The sequence below is a fragment of the Schistocerca americana genome, chromosome 2 (assembly GCF_021461395.2).
Source record: "Schistocerca americana isolate TAMUIC-IGC-003095 chromosome 2, iqSchAmer2.1, whole genome shotgun sequence".
In the NCBI taxonomy this organism is placed as follows: domain Eukaryota; kingdom Metazoa; phylum Arthropoda; class Insecta; order Orthoptera; family Acrididae; genus Schistocerca; species Schistocerca americana.
In genome coordinates this window covers 289,205,616-289,232,107 of record NC_060120.1, presented here as the reverse complement: position 1 = coordinate 289,232,107, position 26,492 = coordinate 289,205,616, and the positions used below count along the sequence as shown (strand labels likewise).

The 26,492-nt window shown below is 39.9% G+C and overlaps 1 protein-coding gene across 1 annotated transcript in view; it reads left to right on the top strand.

Moving 5' to 3' along the window:
* LOC124594839 (probable ubiquitin carboxyl-terminal hydrolase FAF-X) overlaps window positions 1–26,492 on the top strand; it is a 300,957-nt gene that overhangs the window by 137,159 nt on the left and 137,306 nt on the right. Inside the window, exons 20-23 of the mRNA XM_047133291.1 lie at window positions 12,708–12,862; window positions 17,661–17,949; window positions 19,391–19,604; window positions 21,111–21,237. Coding sequence (XP_046989247.1) covers window positions 12,708–12,862; window positions 17,661–17,949; window positions 19,391–19,604; window positions 21,111–21,237 — 785 coding nt within the window. The remainder of the gene's footprint in view (window positions 1–12,707; window positions 12,863–17,660; window positions 17,950–19,390; window positions 19,605–21,110; window positions 21,238–26,492) is intronic.

Below are 26,492 nucleotides of genomic sequence, written 5' to 3'. Positions count from 1 at the left end.
CTTTGCATGGAACTTTGTGACACTACCTTTCCGTACACTGAAGGCTCTCGGACTGACCGTGGTGTCGTGTGTGCCTTTGTCTTTGGCACCCATGTTTTTCGGTATTAGCTTCTGGGATACCTCTCAGTGTTTACACCAGGTCTCTTCGCCTTGTATCAGGCCACGCAGTACATCTGGTGGCCCAGGCTTTTCAATTATGTCTTCTGCTCCAACTCTCTCAGTACTCTTCAAAGTCTCTGTATGTTTCACACTGCCCATTCCTTAGTGCAACGGATCTAGGAAAGTTGTCACTTGCTCACTCTTTATGGAGCCCATTGTGATGTTTATATGGGTTCCTGCCTGAAAGGAAACAAGGCCGCTGACGCTGCTGCATAGGCTGCAGTCCTCATACCTCAGCCTGCTAGTTCTTACATGCCCTCCGATGAACTCTTTATTGCAATCTGTCAGCAGGTGATGTCACATTGGCATCACCACTGGTCCTCCCTTCTTGGGAACAAGCTCCAGGTTATTAAGCCTCTCCAAATGACTTGGACGACCTCCTCTCAGCTCTCCCACCATGAGGATATCATTCTAGCTAGGTCACATATCGGGCACTGTCTTTTTGACCATCACCATTTGTTAACAGGTGTTCCCCCACAACTTTGTGCCCATTGCACTCAAGCTTTCACGGTCCGCCATTCCTAACGGAATGTCCTTTTTTACCCCCATTACATTCTCATTTGTGTTTGCCGTCTTAATTATCGGCCTTTTTAGCAAACGGACTGTGTACTGTGCTTTTATCCATTGTAGCAATATGGCGAAGGACATTTAATTTTTAGTTCAGGACCTCCGTTTCTCAGTGGCGTATTTTATACACACTTTCCACATCCCGGATTTTAGCTTTCTTCTCTTCCATCATTTGGGATTAACACGTAGTTGTTTTTAACTCCTCTCTTTGTATTCATGTTCTACAGTTCTGACATGGGCACTTATGACTCTAGTTGTTTTTGTGCCTTAAAACAAAACAACACCAGTTGTATTGCATCAAGTTGGACAGATTTTCAAAAATCGGACGTTGGATTATGAAGCATATCCAGTAGCAGTGGACTCGGATCACAGTTTATTAATGATAAATAGTAAACTGAAATAAATAGTAGACTGAAGTATAGGAGACTCATCCGAAAGACTCAGTGAACAAAGAAGTCGAATACTGAAGTTCTGAGGAATGTTAAGATGTGTTTGATGTTTTCTGAGGCTATAAATACTGCACTAGAGGTTCAGTGTTCGAAGCAAGGGCATCAACATTGAGTGCTGTCAGAATTCCACTGTTACGCACAGAGGAGAAAGTAATAAGTAGAAGAGTGCAAGAAGGCCTGTATGAGTAGGAGAATGTATCTGATTATGTGATTAAGGAAGAAATGTTAGGTGATATAAAAGACATGAGGATCCAGTTTTGCAGTCAGTTAATAGCACTTTGCAGGACTTAGGATCAAATGAGGCAGAGCAGATGCATAACATTCCTTTAGAATTTCTGAAATCATAGGGGGAAGTGGCAGTCAAGTGAATATTTGAGAGAGTGAGTGAGTGTGTGAGTGAGTGTGTGTGTGTGTGTGTGTGTGTGTGTGTGTGTGTAGAATAGAATGTATTAATCTGGAGATGCACCATCAGGCTTTCAGAAGAATGTCATCTGCCTAATCTCAAAGATAGTGAGACCAGATAACTGCGAGAACTAATATGTGATCAACTTAACAGCTCACACACCCAAGTTGCTGACATGAATAATTCATTGAAGAATGGAAAAAAAATTGAGGATCTGTTAGATGATCAGTTTGGTCTTCAGAAAGGTGAGGGCACAAGAGATGAAGTTCTGACATTGTGATTGGTAACAGAAGCATGACTTAGGAAAAATCAAGACCCATTCATAGGCTATGATGACTTCAAAAAAATATCCAACAGTATAAAATGGGATGAGATACCAGAAATTCTGAGAAAATAGGAGTAAGCTATAAGTGAAGAGCAATAATTCACAATATGCACAATAATCAAGAGGGAACAGCAGAAATGTAAGACCAAGAACCAACTACTTGGATTAAAAAGGATGTATGACAGGCCTGTAGTCTTTTGGTCTACACATTAAAGAAGTAGTGATGGAAATGAAAGAAATATTCAAGAGTGGGATTAAAATTCAGGAGCGAAGGATATCAGTGATAAGATTCATTGATGACATTCCTATCATCAGTGAAAATGTAGAATAATTACAGGACTTGTGAATATAATGAAGTCTTGAGCTAAGCACATAGATTGAGAGTAAACTACAGAAAGACTAAAGGAATGGGGAGTAGCAGCAATGAGATGACCAATAAACTAAATATTGAAATTTGGGACACGAAGTAGATGAAGTTAAGGAATTCTGCTACCTTGGAAGCAAAATAACATACCATGGATGAAGCAAAGAGGACATAAAAGGCAGATTAGCACAAGCAAAGATGGCATTCCTGGCTGAAAGAAATCTACTAATATCAGGCTGAAAGAAATCTACTAATATCAAACATTGGACTTAATTCGAGGAAGAAATTTCTAAGAAAGTACAGCATTGTATGCTAATGAATGATGGACTGTGAGAAATATGGAAAAAATGAGAATTTAAGCATTTGAGATGTGGTGCTATAATAGGATGTTAAAAATTCTGTTGATTGATAAGTTAAAAGGCAGAGGCTGGGGCGGGGAGGGAGAGGGATAGTATGGTGAGAGTGGCAGACAGTGAAGTGTTGCAGTTTAGATGGAGGGCAGGAGAGAAGATGCGGAGGGGGGAGGGGGTAAGTAGTGGAAAGGAGAGAAATTAAAAGACTCGATGTGGCGGTGAAATGACAGCTGTGTAGTGCTGGAATGGGAACAGGGAGGGGGCTGGATGGGTGAGGACAGTGACTAAAGAAGGTTGAGGCCAGGAGGGTTACGGGAACATAGGATGTATTGCAGGGAAAGCTCCCACCTGTGCAATTCAGAAAAGCTGGTGTTGGTGGGAAGGATCCAAATGGCACAGGCCGTGAAGCAGTCATTGAGATGAGGGATATCATGTTTGGCAGTGTGTTCAGCCACAGGGTGGTCCACTTGTTTTTTGGCCACAGTTCGTCGGTGGCCATTCATGCAGACAGACAGCTTGTTGGTTGTGACAGCTTGTTGGTTGTCATGTCTACATAGTGGTTGCAGCTTAGGTTGTAAATCACATGACTGGTTTCACAGGTAGCCCTGCCTTTGATGGGATAGGTGATGTTAATGACTGGACTAGAGTAGGTGGTGGTAGGAGGATGTATGGGGCAGGTCTTGTATCTAGGTCTATTACGGGGGTATGAGCCATGAGGTAAGGGATTGGGAGCAGCGGTTGTGTAAGGATGGATGAGTATATTGTGTAGGTTCGGTGGATGGCAGATTACCACAGTAGGAGGGGTGGGAAGGATAGTGTGCAGGACATTTATCATTTCAGGGCACGACAAGAGGTAATTGAAACCCTGGCAGAGAATGTAATTCCGTTGCTCCTGTCGTGGGTGGTAATAAGTTACGAGGGGAATGCTCCTCTGTTGCCGGACTGTGGGACTTTGGGAGGTGGTGAGAGACTGGAAAGATAAGGCACAGGAGATTTGTTTTTGTGCAAGGATGGGAGGATAATTACGGTCAGTGAAGGCTTCGGTGAGACCCTCGGTATATTTTGAGAGGGATTGCTCGTCACTGCAGATATGACGACCACGAGTGGCTAGGCTGTATGGAAGGGACTTCTTGGTATGGAATGGGTGGCAGCTGTCGAAGTGGAGGTATTCCTGTTGGTCAGTAGGTTTGATATGGATGGAGGTACTGATGTAGTCATCTCTGAGGTGAAGGTCAACATCTAGGAAGGTGGCTCGAGGATATAGTTGGTCATGGAGACTAGGAAGGAGGTTGTTGGTTTGGAATCCATAGGGTGTCTGGAAAGGTAGTGTTAGATAGCAGTAAGGCCATGGGAATTAGGAATGTTAGTGTACAGGGAGATGGCATCAATAGTGACGAGCAGGAGAGTCGGTCGAGGAAATGGTTGGTATCTTTTATGTAGGAGCATAGGTTCCAGGTAATAGGTTGAAGGTGTTGGTCTATGAGAGTAGAGATTCTCACAGTGGGGGCACTGTAACCATCCACAATGGGGCATCGTGGGTGGTTGGGTTTATGTACTTTAGGAAGCATGTAGAAGGTGGGAGTGTGGGGAGTGGTAGGGGTAAGTAGAGAGATGGACTCTGGGGAGAGGTTCTGGGATGGGCCTAAGGATTTGAGTAGTGACTGGAGATCCTGCTGGATTACTGGGATGGGATCACTGTGGCATGGTTTGTAGGTGGAAGTATCTGAAAGCTGATGGAGTCCTTCTGCCACGTAAGCCTTGCGGTTCAAATCAATGGTGGTGGAGCCTTTGTCAGCAGGTAGGATTATAAGGTCGGTATCAGTTTTTAGATGGTGGACTGCAGTTCTTTCTGCTGGTGTAAAGTTAGTTTAGCATGCTGACGGATTTGGGGAATGATGGTGAGGCAAGGTTCGAGGTTAAGAAATTCTGGAAAGTTAACGGGGTGGTTTGGAGGCAGTGGGGGTGGATCACAGTTGGATGGAGGAGTGAACTGAGTTAGGCAAGGTTCAATATTGGTCTTTGGTTGAGTCTGATTGGTTGGGTTGGTGGCGAAAAACTGTTTTCACTGTAGGGAGGGAGAGGAGGAGAGAAGGTCTTTAACAAGTCCTGCATGATTGAATTTGGGAGTGGGGCAAAAGATGAGGCCACTGGAAAGGACTGATATTTCTGTGGCACTAAGGCTTCTGGAGGAAAGGTTCATACATGTGTTGTGAGTCTGTTTAAGTTCTGTGTTGTGGTGGGAGGGAGGTTAGGAGGGTGGGGTAAGTGTAGTAGGTCTGTGAGACAGGGTTTGTCAGCTATGAGGGGGCGTGGGGGAGGTTTGGAGGTTGTTGTAGAAGTGGTGGACAGTGGTACTCTGAGGCAGAGGTAGGAAGTGACTAGGATGGAGAGCTTTTTGAGGTGGCGTTGTGCATGTTGCTCAAGTTCCTGCACGGCAAGAGTTTCAATGTGTTTTATGGGTTCCAGGAATTTGAGATTACATAGCAGGAGAATTTTGTGCATGGAGAGAAGGTACTGCAAGGAGGATTGGGCTTAGTTGATATGGTTTTGCAGGACTATATTGGTGAGGGCTAAGGATTGGAGGAATCTGAACAGGTGGAGGTCATTATGGAAGGAGGGGTGGCAACCAGAGATCGGTAATTTGATGGTAAGGCCATTAGGGGGGATTTCATGAGCCAAGCAACAACGCAGGAACAGTATGTGGGACTGGGATCTGGCTAGGGATTAGGAAACTTTAATGTATTGATGCAGATGGAAGGAGCAAGCATCCATGGTGGTGCAAAAATTACATAAGAAAGTTGAATTAAGTCCGAAAAATTACGCAAAAAGACACCCAAATACATGTGGAATGGACGAAATGGATGCACGAGGGGAAGAAAAACGAGATGAAATCTGAGGAAGATGACGATAGTGGAAGACAAAACTCACTAAAATTGGCAAGACGTCACAAGGATTAAAGTGGAGAATAACTAATCAATAATAAATATAAGTATATTACTGTAAGTAGCAGGTTTGAGGATGGATAAGTGTAAGGGGGACTGCAGATGTGAATGGATGAGGTGGATTTAGTGGGTGCGAACAGGGATAGACCGGGGAAAGTGTGGGGGGTGGAGAGAGGTTTGTAGTTAGAGATGTAAGATTGTGTTACACTGGAAAAGTGCGGGAGATAACAATCAAAAATATGGGAATTGACACTGGGAGCGTGATCAGTTTGAAGGTATAGGCTTCATTATATTGGTGGGAGTAATGTGGGACCTAAGATGCTGCACCAACAATCAGCGTAGTCTTGAGGCTGTCTGTTGCGCACGGCCGAGACGGTTGATACAGTGTGGTTCATAAGTAGAACGTGCAGAGCGGTTCGTAAGGCAACAAGAGAAACACAGAAAAGAAAAGAAAAGAAATAAGGATGGACATTGAGTATAGCGGATGCAAAAGAATGTAGTTACAAAGGAAAACAGCACAGGGTTAGGACTGAAGAAAAGCCGCCAGGCAAAAACCAAACAATGGAAAATCCAGGATGGAATGTAACACAATACCAAAGAAGGAAAGTTGCTACTCACCATATAGCGAAGTTGCTGAGTCACGATAGGCACATCAAAAAGATTGACACAATTATAGCTTTCGGCCATTAAGGCCTTTGTCAGCAGTAGGCACACTTACACACAAGCGCTCACACACACTCGCGCAAACACAATTATATATATATATATATATATGATGTGATTTACCAAACGAAAGCGCTGGCACGTCGATAGACACACAAAATTCTAGCTTTTGCAACCCATGGTTGCTTCGTCAGGAAAGAGGGAAAGACGAAAGGATGTGGGTTTTAAGGGAGAGGGTAAGGAGTCATTCCAATCCCGGGAGTGGAAAGACTTACCTTAAGGAGAAAAAAGAACGGGTATACACTCGCAAACACACACATATCCATCCATACATATACAGACACAAGCAGACATATTCAATATGAATTAGGGAAGAATGGCAAAAACCCACCAGCTTTTGCGTTCACAACTGTGACTGTGGGGTACAGCTTGTGTTAACATATTTTGTTTCAAGCAAATGTTTAGTGTTTACCAAATAATATCACATTTATGAACCTTGTGAATCTGCTGCTGATCTTTGTTGCAAAAGATTGATTTTCCAGTGTCATGTTCATAAGTAGTTTTTAAATTCATTAACCTTTGAACACTAGTTCAGAACGAACAGGTCTAGATTGAAAAATTGAAAATGTAGAGTGAACTTAGCTCATAGAAATACTGATCCTATGTTGCAGTATTTTGTTTCGTCCATATTACAGCAAGGCTAATTTAATGTAAATTATTTTTTGTTCAAACAGTGGATACTACAGGATGAAATAAAAATAATATGGAAAATATAAATGTACTGAGTAATTGACAGGGACACAAAAAAAGAAAGAAAATTTGCTAGCTTTCAGTCTGTACCTTTTCTTGAGCATGCATGTGCGCGAGCACGTGCACACACACACACACACACACACACACACACACACGCACACACCCCTCCCCTACATAGTGTCAGCCTGATGCACAATGCCGGGATTGTGCTGCGGTAGGTGGACTGTACTGGGGTGAGGACGGGTGAGGGTTCTGTCAAGGTGAGAAAAGTGGAGGGGGGGGGGGGGGGCAGGAGGCATGAAGAGAGATTGGCAGCGAGTATCTGGCATCTCAAAGGGAGACAGCCACTTTGTTGACAAGGAATGCTAGAGGAAGGGTGACAAGTGTATGGGCAAGTGTTTGGAGCTGGGGAAGTGGTGCGTTATGACATGGCTGCTTTCATAGTTTGTGATGTTGGCTAAAGCCTGTGACAAGACTGAAGTGAGAAGTACTAGGTGGGTAGATTGGGTAGGTCTTGCACCTGGGTCTTCCACAGACACATAATCCCTGGAACAGGATTAAGGCAATCATTCCAAAACACACCTGGTTGAATATACCGTTCTGGTAAAAGACTCTTATCTTGCATGAAGAAGTCCATAACTGCCTGCTGCACATCCTCACCAGACAGGAATCGTTGATCCTTCAATTTCTTTTTTAAGGGGCCAGAGGCATGATAATTGCGTGGAGAAAGATCAGGACAGTGGGCGGGTGCTTGAGTTGGCCCGCTTGTGTTGGCATAACTTCTGCATTATGACATTTGTGGTATGGGGATGCACATTATTGTGAAGCAACAGCACTGCTTGGTGCACCTTCCACAACAGTGGTTTTAGACAGACATGTGTCCCCATACACATTGTTTATTCTTTCGATGGATATCAATCTGTGTTTGTCCTTCAGCAACCAAGAAAAGAATAACAGCACTTTCGTCCTGTTTGGATGCATTTGGTAATAATGTCACCATAGTTCATGTTTCTGCATTTGCCACACTCGTCAGAAATGAATGCCACATTAATCCCTTGCCTGCATGTCAGTACTTATATATCTGCATTGGAGTCGAGCTACATTGCATGTACGCTCTACAGCATCGATCTCAAACAGGAACACATTGATCATTACTAAATGCCTTTGCGGAAAACTATGCAGAACTCACAGTTTGGTAGCCCACTCATGATGGAAATATGTTAGATATAGTGGCAGCAAATACATGGGGCATCGTTGAGGATGTCCAGTTGATACTGGTTGCAATTGAACTTAAGGCACTTGTAGCAGCTATGTTTACAAAAGTACAAAGAACAGCTAAAACAGGTAGGAAGATTTACATGTTGAGTAACATTGATAAAAATGCGGATGTGTCATGTCTCAAAAAGGAACTTAAAACATTTACATCTGAGGCTTTAGCATGTCACCATGCATTGGATAGGTATTTACCAAGTAGAACAGGTTATTATGGTAGAGGATCCTCCATGGCATACAGTCATTGTAAAGCAGCTTCTACAGAAACAGCCATTATTACTCTTGTACCACATGTGAAAACAAAGCTTAGAGCTGTAGATAGATAGATAGATACTGAATTAAATGTGTTTCATTGTTAAGAGGACAAGGCACGAGTTCTCAATTACTACCATAGCTGAATCTTACCAAAAGATAATGCAAAAAACCCAAAGACATTTTGTTCGTACGTAAAGGCTGTCATGGGGACCAAAGTTAGTGTAGAGTGTCCCTTGAATGTCACGTAACTTGAAATTGAGGGTTGCAGATCAAAAGAAGAAATCCTGGACAAATCCTGAACTCCTTTTTCAGATGTTCCTTTTCTAAGAAAGATACAGATGTACTGCTTCTGTTTACTTCTGGTGCATCACTACAAACGTGAATGAAATAGCTATCAGTGTAAGCGGCATTGAGAAATGGCTAAAATCACTCTAAGACCGATTGGAATATGTATCAGATTCTATACATAATTTACAGCTTAGTTAACTCCCATTTTAGCCATAATATACTGCAGATAATTTGAACAAAAACTGTGTTCAGAAAGCACAGGTGGCACCCGTCCGCAAGAAGGGTAGCAGAATGATCCACAAAATTACTATCCAGTATATGTTTGACATCCATCTATTGATGAATCTTAGAACATATTTTTAGCTAAAAAGTAGTGAGGTATCACAAACAGAATGACCTCCTCCATGCCATCCAGGTTCCAGAAACAATTATCACGTGAAATCCAACTTCACTTTTCTGACATACCATTCAGAAAACTATGGATCATGGCTGTCTGGAGCAAGCAGTAGTCCTTAGCTTCCAGAAATCATTTGTGTCACTATCACACCTATGATTATTAACGAAAGTACATTTAATAGGGGTATCAAACAAAACTTGTGAATGGGTTGAGGATTTCTTGAAAAAGAGGATGCAGCATATTGTGTTGTTTGGAGAGTCATCGACAGACCTAGAAATACCTTCAGGTGTGGCCCAGGGAACTGCGTTGGGATCTTTGTTGTACATGTTGCGTGTTAATGACCTAGCAGACAATATTAATACCGACATCAGACTTCTTGCGGAATATATATAATGAAAAACTGGCTGGAGAAAACTGCAGAAGCATTCTGTCAGATCTGGATAAGATTTTAAAGTGGTGCAGAGATTGATAATGTGGTTTAAGTGTACAGAAATGTAAAATTACCCAGTACACAAAACGAAAAAAATGTAATATCATGTAACTACAGTATCGGTGATTGACAGTTGCAATCAGTTAACTCACACAAAACACCTGGGTATAACTATTTGTGCGGATATGAAATGGAATGTTCACATATGCTGAGATGTAAGAAGTCTGTTGCAGGCTTTGATTCATTGGCAGAATATTGGGAAATGCAGTCATTCTACAAAGGGACATGCTTATAAACCATATGTGCATATTATCTTAAAATGTTGCTAAAGTGTATGGGGCCATACCAAATAGGACTATGAGGGGACATTGAATGTAGACAAAGAAGGGTGTACAAATAATAACAGGTTTGTTGGACTCGTGGGAGAACCTCACTGAAATGTTGAAAAACCTGAATTGGTGGCTCTTGAAGATAAATGCAAATTATCCTGCGAAAGTCTACTTACATAACTTCTAGAACCATTATTAAGCAAAGAATCTTAGAGATATTTTACAGCCTCCTATCTGTTGCTCCTGCAGGAAGCCATATCATCAATAATGGATTCAGGAATCACCAGGGAAATAAACAAAGGAAAAACAGTTATGTTTGCTGCAAGAATCATAACTTGCCCATCTCAAAATAAAATTTTCGGTCTCAATTTGGATTTCAAAGAGGTCTCTCCACAGAATGTACTTTCTTTCAATTCATGAAATACGTTAATAAAGAATTTAAATGACCAAATATTTCAGTCTGATATTTCAGTATTCTTGTACAGATCAGACATTATGATATCATAAATCTTGCCAATAACTGGTTTTCAACATGTCTAACTTAAAGAATGTAACAGCATCTTCAGACCGGGAAATGATCACTTCAGGTGTACCATGGGAACCAGTATTGAGTCCACTCTTGTTGTTGTTACGTACAAGTGAAGCAGAAATAATTCTCTTTGCTAACAATAAAAGTACTATAATTGAGGCTAGTAGAGTAACTGCAACACTAGAAAATGTAAATAACATTTTCTTGAAATTTTATTCACTACTGCAAAAGGCCTGATCATACCATTAGAAATAATACAAGAGGGTAAACCAAAAAAATGAAACAGAATATTCTCAATCATTGTTGTATTCCTCAATACGAAGAATTGTTTGATTCGGGTCTTCAATAAACATCACTTTATAACTACTGCAACAAGCTACATTGTCTTCTTCATACTGTATTCAAGCCTGGGTCCCCCTCTACAACATTTACTACCACAATTACCTCAGTTATTAAATTGAGTGTTTGTTGATGCCTCAGAATGTGTGCTGCCATCTGATCCCTTCTTTTAGTCAGATGTGCCCGAAATGCTTCCCCCAATTCAAATTGGTACATCCACATTAGTTAGCTGAGCTACCTATCTAATCTTCAGCATTCTTCTGTAGCACCACATTTCAAAAGCTACTGTTCTCTTCTTGCCTGACTCCTTAGTTCTCCACATTCCAGTTTCATAAAAGGCTACCCTTCAAACATCTTCAGAAAAGACTTCCTGGCACTTTCTCCCAGATTCTTCCAGTTCTGTTGGATGTGACATTTGGTGAGATCTTAATAAGTGGAGGAACAGGCCCCCAAGCCATTTTTAAATTGAAATACCTTTCCCCATTTATTTGGTTTTCCACTGAACTCACAACCGGCTATAAACATCAGTGTGAGACCGATGACAATTTGCAGTTGGTTGAATTCCACGTGATGAGTACTTACAACAGTGCAGTTTGCACCACCTGAAAAAGACAATTCAGTTGGTCGTTGAAATCTTGTGCAAAAATGGAAACGGTAGCTCTACAGTACATCATTAATCTGTCGTGGAGAGAATACCTAAGCGATCACATCACTTAAATTTATATTGAACATTACAAATTCATCTTTTTCATAAATGCATTTCTTGTTGTTTCCTGTTCGCATTTTATATTCTCTCTAGTTCAGTCATCATAACATATTTTGCTGCCCAAAAAGTAAAACGAATACACTACTTTTAGTGTCTCATTTCATAATTCAAGTCTTTTGGCATCGTCTGATTTAATTCAGCTACATTCCATTAATCTTGTTTTATGTTTCTTGGTATTTATCTTATTATCTCTTTTCACGACACTATCCATTCCATTCAGTTGCTCCCCAGAGTCCTTTGCCTTCACTTACAAAATTACAGTGCCATCAGCAAACCTAGAAATTTTTTATGTCTTCTTCCTGAATAATAGTTCCAAATTTCTCCTCAATTTCCTTTATTGCTTGCTCAGTGAATGGAGTAAATAACATTGGTGATAGGATACAATACTGTCTAAACCATTATGTACTGCCTTCCCTTTCATGTTCTTCAACCAGTATTACTGCAGTCTTGGTATTCTACAAGTTGTAAATAACTGTGTGCTTCCTTTATTTTAATCAAGTTACTTTGTAAATATTTCAAAGATTATAGTCCAGTCACAGAAACATAGGTTAAGAAATCGTGCAAGTGGCAGCACATTTACAAATTTTTCACTAAAAAAATATGCATTTATCGCAGAAATGAATCCTGTAAAATTAATAAAATATTCTCAGGTATTATGCCGTGGTTGAAGGATCGTAGCTTTTTGAATGTCAGATTCGCACTCTGGCTCGCTACTGACACTGACTCTGTAGCGAGTGAGGGTGTGAATCAGACATTCAGCAAAGCTACAATCCTCATTGACAATGTCCTTTGCAGATGGGGACGAAACGTTGAGTTTTCAAATGAAATTCCTTCGACTACAGAAAAATACCCCGGGGTATTTTATTAATTGTAAAAACAACTCCTTCCACCCCCTAGTAATAGTCATAACTAAGTTCTATGGAACATGCAACTGACCAACTAACTAACTGGGCCTCAAGTTTGTCCTATAACCCTCCTCATCCTCATGTTCGATGTAGCGCTTTCTGAGGTAGTGTACTTACTTGTTGATTCTCAGTGGTATTGAAAAGTGGAAAGCACTTTCATATAAATGCCTTTTATTAAACCAGAGCGGAGATATTAGTATGTATTGATTTCTTTTCTAGGTGATGTATGCATTACTGATGCCAGCACTGGATCCAATGTCTGAGAAAGCTTTTGAATTCCAATATAACTTCATGAGAAGTGGGGACGCTCCTGTTATCCTTGAAATGTTAACAAAAAATAATTTTCTCGCAAATGCTGATGTAGCGACAAAACGGTGAGTTTGCAAGTTGCTTCATGTACAGAATCTGTGTGTATAAGTAGAGTGTAGGTGGGAAGGTTACTTGCAGGAGGGAGGTATACATGAAAACCATCCAAACAAACACTCGTCTTTATTTGAATCAGTGTTACTTGAGGCTGTTTCAGTGTTTGGACTACTAATGGAAATCAGCTTTAGACCTAATTATACATTACTTTGAAGACCTCAGATTAAAAAAATGATTTCTCAGTATGAAGTCAGTTCTCACAATCATACATTATAATAGTGCCATTTTCCACCCATCTGTATTTCTTATGGTCTTATGAAACTTGTTGCTGAAGATGTCCAGCTTTCTCCAACTGTGTCGTGGTCTTTTTATTCTTATGAAATAATGGCTATAAGAGGAATGTTGTGAATATAATGCCATTTTTATCTAAGTATCATATTTAAGGAAAAATGTTCCCATATGTTTCTGGTTACACTTAACTTTTGTAGTGTGGCACTAACTTCCAAATACTAGATGAGACGTCATGGTTGTTTAGATACTGGTCTCGTATTTGGGAGGACTGAGGTTCAGACCTCCACTCATATATCAAGATTTAGATTTCAATGATTTCCATAAGTCCCTTCAGGCAACAGCTTGGGTGATTACTAAAATAATAACCACAGACATTTTTCTACCCTGCCTGTGACCAGTCAAACCTTATCGTTTTTATTGATCTTGATAACTGTGAATGTCATACTTTAACATTCTGCAAACTTATTTGTCATGACACTCAGTATACCGTGATCCCATTTATGACTGTGTTCACTCATTAGAAGTGTTAACGTTAAAGTGAACATAAACAGTCTGACGGCAAGAAACCTTTATTTTTGTGATTAACTGTTTCGGTCACTTACTGACCAAGTTCAGACCTCTTATAATGTTAGTAGGTGGTGCCAGTGAACAGAGCAGGTGTTACAAACTGCACATTCGTGGGATGAGGTATGAAGTATGGTCAGTAACTGATCGAAACTGGTAACCTCAAAAATTAAAGTTTCTTTCAGTCGTGACTCTTTGTTTACTTTAAAGGACTACGAAAAAAACCTCCATTCTCCATGAGAAATGTTCTGAAAAATTAGTGTTAACTTTGTACAGTAATGAAAAGAATGTGCTAGGAGGGAGGACTACCATTTCCACAAGAAACAGTGAACAATATAATGAAATGGGAATGTCATAAAGTTAATTCCGTAACTTCGGCCTCATTCATGCAAACTAGAAGCATTTAAGGACCACAAGTCCTTCAGTAGAGGCCATGAACATTGACTTCTGGGTGCCATTTCAGAGAGAACTAGTACAGTTCATTCAAAGGTGTCCAAATAGATTTCAGGCTGTATCTTTCACTCTGCAGAGGAATGTATGTTATTTTGAAATTTTCTGGTGGAATAAAATGGTGTGTGGGGCTGGGACTCAAACTGAGAACCCTGCCATTTTCAGATAGTATCCTGACATCTACATTTACATCTTACCAACTGAGTTATACAGGTGCAACTCATGAGCAAAAATGGAATGATACAAAATATGATTTATCCAAATTTTGGAGCTGTGAACATGACTGTATTCAATAAACAGGAAGTTTGAATAAAAAGCTTTCTATCACATTTTTTTTTTGTTTGATTAAATTACACAAGGCATTTTGGACTCTGAGGGTCCATCTTTTGGATTCAGTATTTCAGGCACTGTTGGTCCGTATTCAGATCTTCTGGAGGAGGACCGACAACGTCCAGAATGCATCATGTAATTTATTAAAACTTGAAAAAAGTGACTGAAGGAGTATAAACAAAAACTTCTTGTGTACAAAATATGTTACTGTTAAATTCCATGAGAGTTTAAAAGCATCAGATAGTGTGGTTCATCATGTGGTACACAGACAATGGTATGAGAAAATTCAGCCACTGTTCAGCAGTAGAAATTCACAAAATAAAGAAGCAATTGAAAATAAATTCCTGTTTCCTTCAACTACTACTGCTGAAAGTTTGACTGTCCTGAGAGACCATTTTATAAAGTGTTAGTATCTCACCCGTTATCATATTAACTCGTACTGCTGCTGCCGCCGCTGCTATTGCTACTACTGGTGGTGGTGGTGGTGGTGGTGGTGGTGGTGGTGGTGTGCTTTAGACAAGTACAGATTTTGTAAGAGCCAGGTGAACATTATGTACTGAGGTATGTCATTGCCACTGAATTTTTAAGTTAAGGCTTGGCAGTATTTAAAGTGTTTCAGTTCCATAAACAGCAATGCTGAAGTCTGTCGCTCACTATTATTTTCCCTCTTTCCTTTTCCTTTTGCTAATGGTGTGTGGGAAGAATGATTGTCGGTAAGTGTACATAAGCTAGACTTTCTTATTTTTTCCATCCTGGTGATTTTGTGGGACAAATGTTAAGGTAATTATTCTGTGTCCAACTCCTCTCAGATTACATGAGGGCTGTCAGAGTAGATTACTGCCTGCACAGAGATTGCAGCACTACTCAGTGAATTTTTCCCCCTTAAGTTGGTACACATGTTAGTATGCTGTGTAAAACTGTAAGTCATTCCAGGCAGCAGTTGGCTGTTGGCATTTGTTTGAAGCGGTTGTGCCACGTGTTGTTGAAAATGGAAAAAAGTTGTGTTGTTTGGTGATTAAATTCTTTGTAAAAAGATGATGTAACATAGACTGAAATTCATTTGTGGCTTGTAAATAAGTGTGGCAGTGCTTCACTTATAATTTACACAGTGAAGAAATGGGCAACCAAGTTTGAACATGGCTGTGAAACGATCAAAGATGATCCACGTGAAGGGTGACCAAAAAGTGAAAGCCCACAGAAATCGTCAGCAAACTGCGTGATATGATTTTGAAGATCAGTGTATAAAGGTGGGTGGAATTGCTAATGCTGTAGTGATATCAAAGGAAAGTGTTGGTCACATCTTTCATTGAACATGAGAAAGTTTTGCGCAAGGTGGGTGCTGCAAGTACACATCACAAACGTATTTGCACAAGAGTGCTTGGTGCTGTTTTAAGTAAAACAGAAGTTACTTTTTGCCTCAATACATGACAGTGGATGAAACATGGGTTCACCACTACACACCTGAATCCAAAAAGCAGTCTATGCAATGTGTAGAAACTGGATCCTCAGTTCCAAAGAAGACATGGATAGTGCCATTGCTGGGAAAGATCGTGGCGTCAAGTGTTAGGCATGCGAAAGGGAATTTTGCTGATCCAGTGCCATGAAAAAGGTGAAACCATAACTAGAGAATACTACTCTCAACTTCTAACGAAATTTGACACAAACATTCATGAAAACAAGCCCGGCTTAAAGAAGAAGGAAAAAATCATCTTCCATCAGGACGATGCACTTGCCCACAAAAGTCCTTGGCAATGGGAAATTGAGGGATTTGAACTACAAAGTGCTGGAAATGTACGCTATTCACCACATTTCGTTCCCTTGGACTTCCATCTATTCTCAAAACTGAAGAAATTTCTCTCTGGTAAACACTTTTGTCCAATCAAAAAGCCATTGCGGCTGAGGATAGGTACTTTGCAGAACTTCTGGAGGAACACTACAGCTAGGAGATAATGGCACTGGAACACTGCTGGATGAAATGTATTGATATTAGGGGAGATTAGGTTTGAAAAATAAACCTTTTTTGAAAGCATAAATTTTATTTTCACTATCAGGCTGCAAATTTTTTTGTCTGCCCTCTTACACTCAGGAAATTGTAAGAGTGAACCTCCCGATGATGAATAATGCCTCAGTGCTTAGTGGTGTCTGCCAGTGCAGTTTGATTGGGGGGGGGGGGGGGGGGGGAAGCAGTAGCAGCAGCAGCTTTTGTCAAGATCTCTTAGCAGGTCAGTGCTTTTGAGTAAATCTCTTTTCTGCTTGCTCCACAATGTTGTGTAGTATTCCAGTGCCACGGAGAATTTAAGATAATTTAAACTTTCAGCATGTGCCCTGTTCTGTTTAGCCGTCTTCCATCACTTAACAAAATGTTACTGCAGTATGGAAATTATTGTAGGATGATCAGTGCATATCGTACCAGTAAATAGAAGAACCCTTGGGTGTGACTGCATCTGAAATGAGCATATTTCTCTTAGGCTGCATTAAAATGATGTAGTTCGGTATGCAGCCCTTTTTGACACATCAGCTAGTTTCATATAGTGCCCTTTTGTGCAAATAGTGCATCTGTGCATGTGAATAGCACTGCTATAAGTTATGTGAACTTGTCCATTTTTGTTATGTTTCCGCAAAGTTGCAATAGCCAGGGATTAACCTGTTGTTGTTAACAAGTCCCATTTCCTTAGGAGATGAGCACTGAAATGAGCAATGCTCAATCCTCCATTCACAACCTTTCGAGAGATTGTACGTGATTGTCTGCCATATGGTACTAGAGTGCTTAACAACTACAGATAGAAATGTGACAGGTATTTCTTCTATCAGACATGGTTCCAACACACAGCTCAATAATTTATCAACTTTTTAGCTGCAATAAGTGTTGAAGTACCTGAGCACCCCATGAAACTTTATTGTGTTTCCTTGAGAACAGGTTCCTTCCCCTTACAGATCACACTCTCAAAAGTGTTTTGATGAACATTTTCAACTGCCAGAAAACTCTTCAGAAGAGAAGTGACTTGACGACTGGGTTTCTGCATGTCGAAGTGAGCTATTGAGTGTTTTGGAAAAGTTTCCTAGTACAAGTACCTTTCTACTGTGCGGGTTTTGATAATGGGTTTTGACGAATGTGTTGTACAGAGACTTCTATATATGCGTGATTGTCTCATGCTGTGGAATAATCTTTTACAGGTCAGCATACCTAACAGTACTGAAGATGAGCAAGCTGCTTTTATCAGTAGTTGGCCATGTAATTGTACGTGTTAGGGATGATCCTCCACCCACTTCTGAAATGACAGACTACGTGGTATCAGAAACAAACAGCAGTACAGTAAATCTAAACAACCATAGCAATGCGAACACCATATCTCACAATCCAATGTCTGTTCTGCGGCAGGCTCTACTTAACATCCCCAATCAAAACACAGAATACATGCTGCGGAGTGTGGCAGCAAAAGTTGCACAGAGTCTGGCAAAAGAGGTAAGTCTTCTTCCTGGAGTAATTGAATTTTTAATGTCTTAAATTTAAGCTGTAAGTATATAACTGAAAAATTGGTAAAATCAAGTACACTGATTATTTCTCTTGCTGTGTAAGCATAGAACATTTTCCTACACTCTTCTGTCTAGGAAAGAAATGTTGTTTATTTACAAATGGAAATGTGAGAGATAGGACAAGGTGAGTACATAATTTGGCATGCTCATCCTCATAATCATTACTGATTTTAGTGGCTGCGTGGCAGGTGATTGCTGTCGTGTGGCAAGAAGTGCACTAGCTTATACATTCGAAACCAACTCCCCTAATTGTTTGGAAGCGGAAGTATGAATTTTAGATGCTCACTACTCTAATTTCTTGTCTCTCTTTTAATTTCTGCTTATGTATGAGTTGAAATGTGAGAGATTAACTGTCAGTTTTGTGAATGATCATGATAGACTCTACAATTTATTTTATGTAACGTTAAATGGTTTCTGAAACAGTGGAAGTAGAAACATCAGTAGGAATGCAAATTACTCAACAATGTGAAACTCTTAAGATTTCAGAGCTGAGGCTTCCTGTTTTTAGGAGCTAAATCTGAAGCACTGAGAAGGAAAGTGTCTGCATTAATTCTAGTAGTTCCTGGTGGAATGAAAAAGGTTTTGTAAAGGGTTAGTGATGTTAAAGCACTCAATTGGCCATATCAAGTGATAAAAAGCCAGAACAGGCTCATAGTTTATAGAAAGATGTTAACTGGGAGCGAGATGATTGAGGGGTAGTTAACATAAGGAGAGAACAAAAATGGAGGCAAAGAAAGGAGAGGCTGAGAATGATAACAACAACAGATACTTAAACATACTTGTTGAGTGAGTGGGGGACCCAGCTTCGAAATTCAGAAAATATCAATATCTCTTAAATTGACTGCTGATTCATGTTACATATGCTATATTATGTTAAAAGAAGTAAGTTTATTGAATTGGACAAGTGGAAACCAAAACAATTATAGCTCTGAGTCAATAAAATACATTTATGCAGAACTAACATATGTCTAATTTTATGTAGCTGCTATACATGAAAGGTGTTCAAAATCCTGTGATTTTTGAAAATTGCTGAACTGTGTGTGCTTCTCAATTAAAACAAACAATGGAAAATCCAAGCTGGAATAATTACAGTATTATGAAAATGACAGACTGTCACAAACCATATCATGGAGATGTTGAGTATTATTCAGAATAATTCCGTTTGGCCAGAAGCTTACCCATTTAGCAGTCTTTTTGTTGTACCAATTTCTGTCTCAACATCTCCATTATATGGTGAGTAGCAATCCAGCCTTGCATAATATTATCTCAACTAAAATAGTGTTCTAAAATATGCTGTTTAAAGTTGAGCCTTGGTACTTTCCACTACACTTCATAATGTGTATTCTGTACCATTCTGTTGTGTGTTTCAGATGGTGCTATCTGATGACAGTGATAGATCTCGGTTAATGTTCCTTCAGGCACTTCAATGGGACCTACCAGATATCAACACCATTCGAGCTGTTGTGCGGTTGGCATGGGCTGCAAGCAGTGGCAGCCTCCATCTACTTAATGCTTCACCAGAAGAACTGCATCAGATGCATGACAAAATGTCAACCAAAGTACCTGATACAGAAGATGTCCTAGGTAGATAAAGTTTCTTTTCTTTAGAGTCCAAACACATGCTCATACCACACAATGAAAAGAAATGATATCAGATGTTGTTATATTCCTCGGAAAATCTGAAGTTAACTCCCTTTTCATGTATTGTAATGGACCCAATGCCCATTGCCAATTATTGTCTTTCTGATCTAGTTTGAAAAGGACCTCTGAATTATGTCAGTGCCAGTTCCTATCAATCACAACTGGTCGGTGATTTATGTTGGAACATAGCTCTTTTCCAGCTGCTAATTGCATTAGGCCTTTACAAAGATGGCAGATATTTTTTGAGGAAGAGATCCATAGCCTGTATAAATGGTTTCAATGACTCTAGAAGGCTGTCTATATTTTATGGTTTGCTGTTGCAATTTTGGTGTTGTGCTATTTCATTCATCTGGAAATAAACGTATGAGGAAGAAGTGAGAATGTTATTTCAGAAACAGCAGAAGTTCAAACAGTAAGCTCAGACATGTGCTAACATGCATATACTTAATGGTAGTTAGTACCGTTGCACAGTATGACTCAATTTACTGTGGCTGTTACGTCCACTTAATTTACTGTTGTTGAACAAGCCTCACAGATATGTTTTATAAAGCCATCAATCCCAACAGCATATGCACAAAAGTATTGTTTAAAGTGAGAAAGATAATACTGAAAGTAAAACCAGTAAGCACTAATATAACAAACGTAATCAGTCCACTCTTGGTTTTTACTGCATACAAATTGAATATCTGTGAGGCTATAGAAAGTCACATTTTGATTAAGATAACAGCATAGTACATTATGCATTCCAAAACCAAGTAACGACCATGGCTTAAAAGTCAGATTATTATCCAACAGCTGTCAAAAATGTGTGATTTATTTAACACAACATACTGATCAATTTAAAGCAATATTGACTGTTAATCAACCCCAACTGTTTCAAAAAAGATGTGTACACTGGTGCTATGTTGTTTAAACATCAATAATTAAGGTTGTCTGTTGCAAAGCCGTCATTCAACTGTGTCACAATATCAGTATGTTGAAAATGTTTTACAAGTACAGTTACTATTCACAAAATTTGTTGACTACTTAAATTATTTAACGAGCAACATGTTCCATGGTTTGATCTCATCATCAGGCTACAGTGTCAGTACAAAAAACAAGCACACACATATATTATAGTTCCTTTGTATAGTCTTGGTATGTGGTGTGGTCATCCCTATCCTTGTGGTGTGTGGTAGTGTCCTCTGATGTGTTGAGATACCACTATTTCTGTACTGTTTTGAACTCCCTAGCCATTGCTCACAGACTTCTGGAGGTAACTTGAAACACAATAACCAAAGAAAGAAACAGTGCATAGTTACTCTGGTTGCCATTACCTTTATTCAGCCCACCTTGTCACCACCTGTCCTTCATTCCTCCTCCTCTTCTCCTAAAACATGCCCAAAATATATTTTATTAGTCATTTCATTTCTTGGAAAAGTTGCTGATATTCATTTTTATCTGTTTCAGTATGTAAAGAAGCGTTGGAGGTTTTGACGATAGCGCTTGTGCTGAATCCAAAGGCTTTGGAGAACTTTACAAGGGAAAGGATGTGGCATACATTTATAATTGACTTGGTGCTTTTGTGCAAAAACAGGTACACATCATCTTGATATAAGCTGTGACACTTCGATCTTTTTTATTTTAGCACTGACTTTTAGTGCCTTTTATTTATGTTACAGTGACGGAATCAATTACATGCAAGTGCTACAGCAACAAATGTTTATATTTCAAAAGATCAAAACACACTAATTATATGTAAAATAGGGGAAACGCTACAACTTACCTGTACTGTGCTGATGTATGATGCAGTGAGGCATGCAACAAAAAGCAGTATTCACACTAGCAATAAAGTTCTTGCTCTTTCTGTTACAAATATATACACATTCACATGTGCAATCACACAGACAGCCAGGCATCCACTCCCACGACACTTAAACTCCGTCTTGGCCTGATGTTTATCGACCATGGCTGAATTTTCTTAAGCAGACAATGTCAAAATAGCAATTCTTTGGTAATATATAGGGGTGGTAAATCCATATGAGCCAACAGTAAGTGTTTCAATAGCTATAAGATAGCATAAGCACAGACAGAGATTTCATACAGCCAGAAAAGAATGTAAAACCCTAAAGTTCCATTGCACTCTGCGATCTTGACAAAAATGCAGTACAGCCTGTCTTTTACATTCCCAAAATTGAAATTTTCCCCACTGTTTACATTACTTTTTGTTGTTCCATTAAAATTCCTGTCATTAATATTAATTTACACGCACTTTTGCATTAATATAATTATAAATTACTTGTTGCTTAACCTTGTTGAAATAGCATTCAGTATCAGTGTAATGGTCATAGAATTATGCTGGCATTGTGTTGGTCTTAAAGTAATATTTACAAACCTTGTTGGGTTAACATTTTTTAGCCTTGAGCTCACTGGTTTGGAATCGGTAGAAGTCATTAAAATTCGGAACGATTCATGCTGCTAGTGCTTTGTTTTCTAAGAGTGAACCATTAAGCACTGTAATATGCAAGGGTGCTCCTAGAAGTCGGTCTAGGGGGGGAGCTATTGGGGGGGGGGGGGGGGGGGGGTTGGAGGAATGGAATATTGCTTCACAAAAGTCGAGTTGGGGTCCTTCACCGTCAAATTGACAAAATTTGGTTTTACTTAAAGTAGTTTCTGGTAACCATTTTGGAGTTCAGGGTAAAAAATATGTATTAATAAATAATAAGACTCCCATTTTAAGTTAAATGATATTTATTGGTTTAGATAGTAAGCTATTTGCTACTCTTATTCTTTTGTTAAAATGTGTTTGAAATACATTGCAACCTAATTGCTACATAATGATTAAAAAAGGGCTATAGCCCCGCCCCCCCTTTTGCCACTGCCCCTGGTAATATGTACTGATTTTGATGGTGTTTAATTTTGAAGTTAAAAGTAAAATTTAAATTACTGTGAGATGACTGAGCAGCAACATTTTCCAAGATCGTGATTGTCACACTCTTTTGGTGGTTCTTTCAGGATATGTCTAGGTTTCATAGATATTGGTAGGTTGGGACCTGACAGTATAACTTTTTAAGTGTGTATCGAAAGGATAGGCAAATGGGAAATGGAGGTGGTGTATTTGTCACGGTAGACAAGAAACCCAAAGCCACTGAAGTAGAAGTTGAAGCTGCACGTGAGATTGTTTGGGCAACACTCAGTATCTGAGGTTGGCATAAAATGAAAATTGGATTCTTTTATTGCTCACCAAACTCGTCTCGTAACGTAACTTAACTGAAAACTTTGGAGAAAACCTCAGTTCACTTCTACGTAAGTTCCCCAATCATACTGTAATCATCGGTGAAGACTTTAATCATCCAACCATTAATTGGGAAAATTACAACTTCGTTAGTGGTGGGCATCCTGTGAAATATTACTAAATGCCTTCTCTAAAAACTACCCAGGACAGATATTTAGGAACCCCACTCATGATGGAAATAGATTGGATCTAATGGCAACAAATAGACCTGACCTATGTGAGGATCTCCACATCAAAACTGGTATTAGTGACAACGACATGGTTGTGGCAGTAATGATTTTCAAAGTACAAAGGACTTCTCTAATACAAGCAGAGGGATGTATATGTTCAGCAAACTAGATAAAAAATCAGTAGTGTCATATCTCAATGAGGAACTTGAAACTTTCAGCACAGCATAGGAGCACATAGAGGAACTGCAACTCGAGTACGCGTTTGGCTATCCAGAGAGCAATACTTGATGCCTTCAATGACTACCGTAGCAGAATGTTGTCAAGTGATCTTTCACAGACCCAAAGAAATTCTGGTCATATGTAAAGACTGTTAGTGGCAGCAAAGTTACTGTCCAGTCCCTAGTTAATGAGACAGGAACTGAAATTGAGGGTATCAAAACAAAAGCTGAAATGCTTAACTCCTTTTTAAACCTTCCTTTCCAAAGGAAAACCTGGGAGAACCCCAGTTTAATCCTCACTACTGAAAAGATGAATGAAATAAGTATTAGCGTCAGTGATGTTGAGAAAAGAGCTGAAATTGTTAAAATTGAACAAAGCTTTAGGGCCCAATGGAATCCCTTTCAATTGTATACTGAGTTTGTGGCCGAGTTAGCTCCCTCCTCTCACTATAATCTATTGTAGGTCCCTTGAACAAAAAACTGTGCCCAGTTCTTGGGAAAAGGCACAGGCCACACCCGTCTACAAGAATGATAGTAGAAGTAATCCACAGAACTGCCGTCCCGTACCCGTGACTTAGATTTGTTGTACAATCTTAGAAAAATTCAGAGCTCAGACATAATTGAGCATCTCAAACAGAATGACCTCCTCACTGTTAACCAGTGTGATTTTGAAAACATCACTCATGCTAAACCCAACTAGCACATTTTGTACATGACATGCTGAAAGCTTTCGCTTAAGGCAATCGGTTAGATGCAGTATTCCTTGATTTCCAAAAAGCATTTGACTCAGTACCACATTACACTTATTGTCAAAAGTATGAACATATGGGGTGTCAAGTCAAATTTGTGACTGGATCAAGGACTTTTTGGTAGGGAGGATGTAACATGTTACCTCGGATGAAGAGTCATCGCCAGATGTAGAAGTAACTTAGGGTGTGCGCCAGGGAAGGGTGTTGGGACCCTTGCTGTTCATGTTGCATATTAATGAACATGAAGACAATATTAATAGTAAAATCTGGCTTTTTGCAGATGCTGCAGTTATCTGTAATGAAGTACTGTCTGAGAGAAGCTGCATAAATATTGTGTCAGTCCTTCATAGGATTTGAAAGTTTTGCAGAGATTTGCAACTTGCGTTAAATGTTCCGAAATACAAAATTTTGCACTTCTCAAAATGACTATAATATCAGTGAGTCTCTATTGGTATCGGCCAACTCGTACAAATACCTGGGTGGAAGACTTTGTAGGGATATGAAATGGAATGATCACATAGGTGCAGTCATGGGTAAAGCAGGTGGGAGACCTTGATTTATTGGTAGAATACTGGGGAAGTGCAGTCAATCTACAAAGGAGATTGCTTACAAATCACTCAACATTTCAGCAGTGGAAGACATTGACAACAGCTCACATCTAGGCCCAAAAGAAATAGCAATACTCTTGAGCAGTGTGTGGCATCATTAATGGGACAAATTGTGCAGAACAGAGTGGATGATCTGACCGAGTGTGTGTATCAATTCTGCAACCATGAAGGCTGCAAGATTCCTTGACTTCCACAATTATGTGGAGAGGTGCAGGAATTGCTTAATAGATCAAGAGTCCATTACACACACAATATTGGTACACGGGTAGAGGTGACTGTGTGGAGTGGAGAGGAATATTATTATTAAAAAAAAAAATAATGGGTGAGACTGAATAACTGTCATCCAAGTCCACCAAAAATAAACACAAGATGTGTGTGTCCCCCCATGGACACAAAATAGGGCAGTTCATTGCTGCAGAAGCAACAAAAAAAGCATTCCAGATTTAAAAGCACACACATTCTTCAAAATTGATGACGTTTTACAGTGCCTTGGAACTTGGTAGATTTAAATGCAAGATGCCTTTAATAGTTTCCACAATGGCGCCCTACCTACAAACATATTCTCTTTGGATTTCCTGCCAGATTTTGAGATAAAGTTTACTAATTGCAAGATATAATCAATACCTTCACTGAGTGATCACAATGGTAATGCTACCAATGATAGTGCCACCAAAGCAGTTTTGCAAAGTTTGTTTCCAAAGACATGGAGTAAATATGCAGGATGATACAATATATAAATTAAAATTGATATTATGAACTGAAGGTAGTGTGCGTACCAACTATTTCTCCCTTTTAGTACCTTCCAGCTATTTTCCAATTGATGTCATAGTGGGTAGAGGTTTGTTGGTGGGTTGGAAGGAGTCAAAAGCAGTTGTTGGCATTAGTAACCTTTACTATGTTTAGTGGACAGTTATGCCCATGTCAGGCTGCTGCTGGGCAGCAGGGGTTGTGCTGTTGGACATCGTTGCATGAAGCATAGTAGTAATGAAACTACTCTGGCTGCCAGCAGTGTTGGCCGAGTTGTGGAGGTGGTAGAGATATCAGAGTGAAACCTCAGACCTATATCTGGCTGGTGGAATCCGGCACTGCCAAGCACTGAGTGGCGGAGAGGGCATCACTTTGGCTCTTGGCCTATCAATGTTTGGGCTGGACCCCCCTGGCAGGTGGTCCTGCCTGGATGAGATGGACTGGGTAGCAGCCTCACAGAAGAAGCTGACACTATAGTGGGTATTTGGATGTTGATTCAATGACCAGCCTGGTCAGGTGGCCAGTATTTATGACAAGTGGCTACCACAAATGTTATGCACATTGTATGCCGAAATGTCCCTAGGTTCATTAACCATCTGACCGTCAGTCAGGCTGTGGTGTCTAAGCAGTTACCATTGTCCAATATCTTTCCAGCATATTATGGCAAGTGGCTGCCTGCAGCGACGAGCTCCCTTGTGTTAGGCTTACACCATTACAGTGCTCATTTTTTGCTCCCTTTTTAAAATATATTTGTGTATTCAACCTGTGATTCCATTAATTTGTGATAGACCAAGTGGTAGCCAATTGGAGCATGTAAATGATACCAGGATTGTAGTTTTTCCCCTTTAGTCTGAGGATAGTTACAACTCTCCCCTCTCCCCCCTCCCCCGCTACACTTCCCCCCTCTGCCCCTACACTCCCCCCTCCCCCTCCCCCTACCCCCTCTCCCCTCCCCTTCCACCTCGTACAAGTGCAGGAGATAGTACAAGTGCAGGTAATGATGGCCAAATAAGAGAAACAGTGTTAATATTTTTTTAATAGTCTTTATAAATATGAAATGGATTG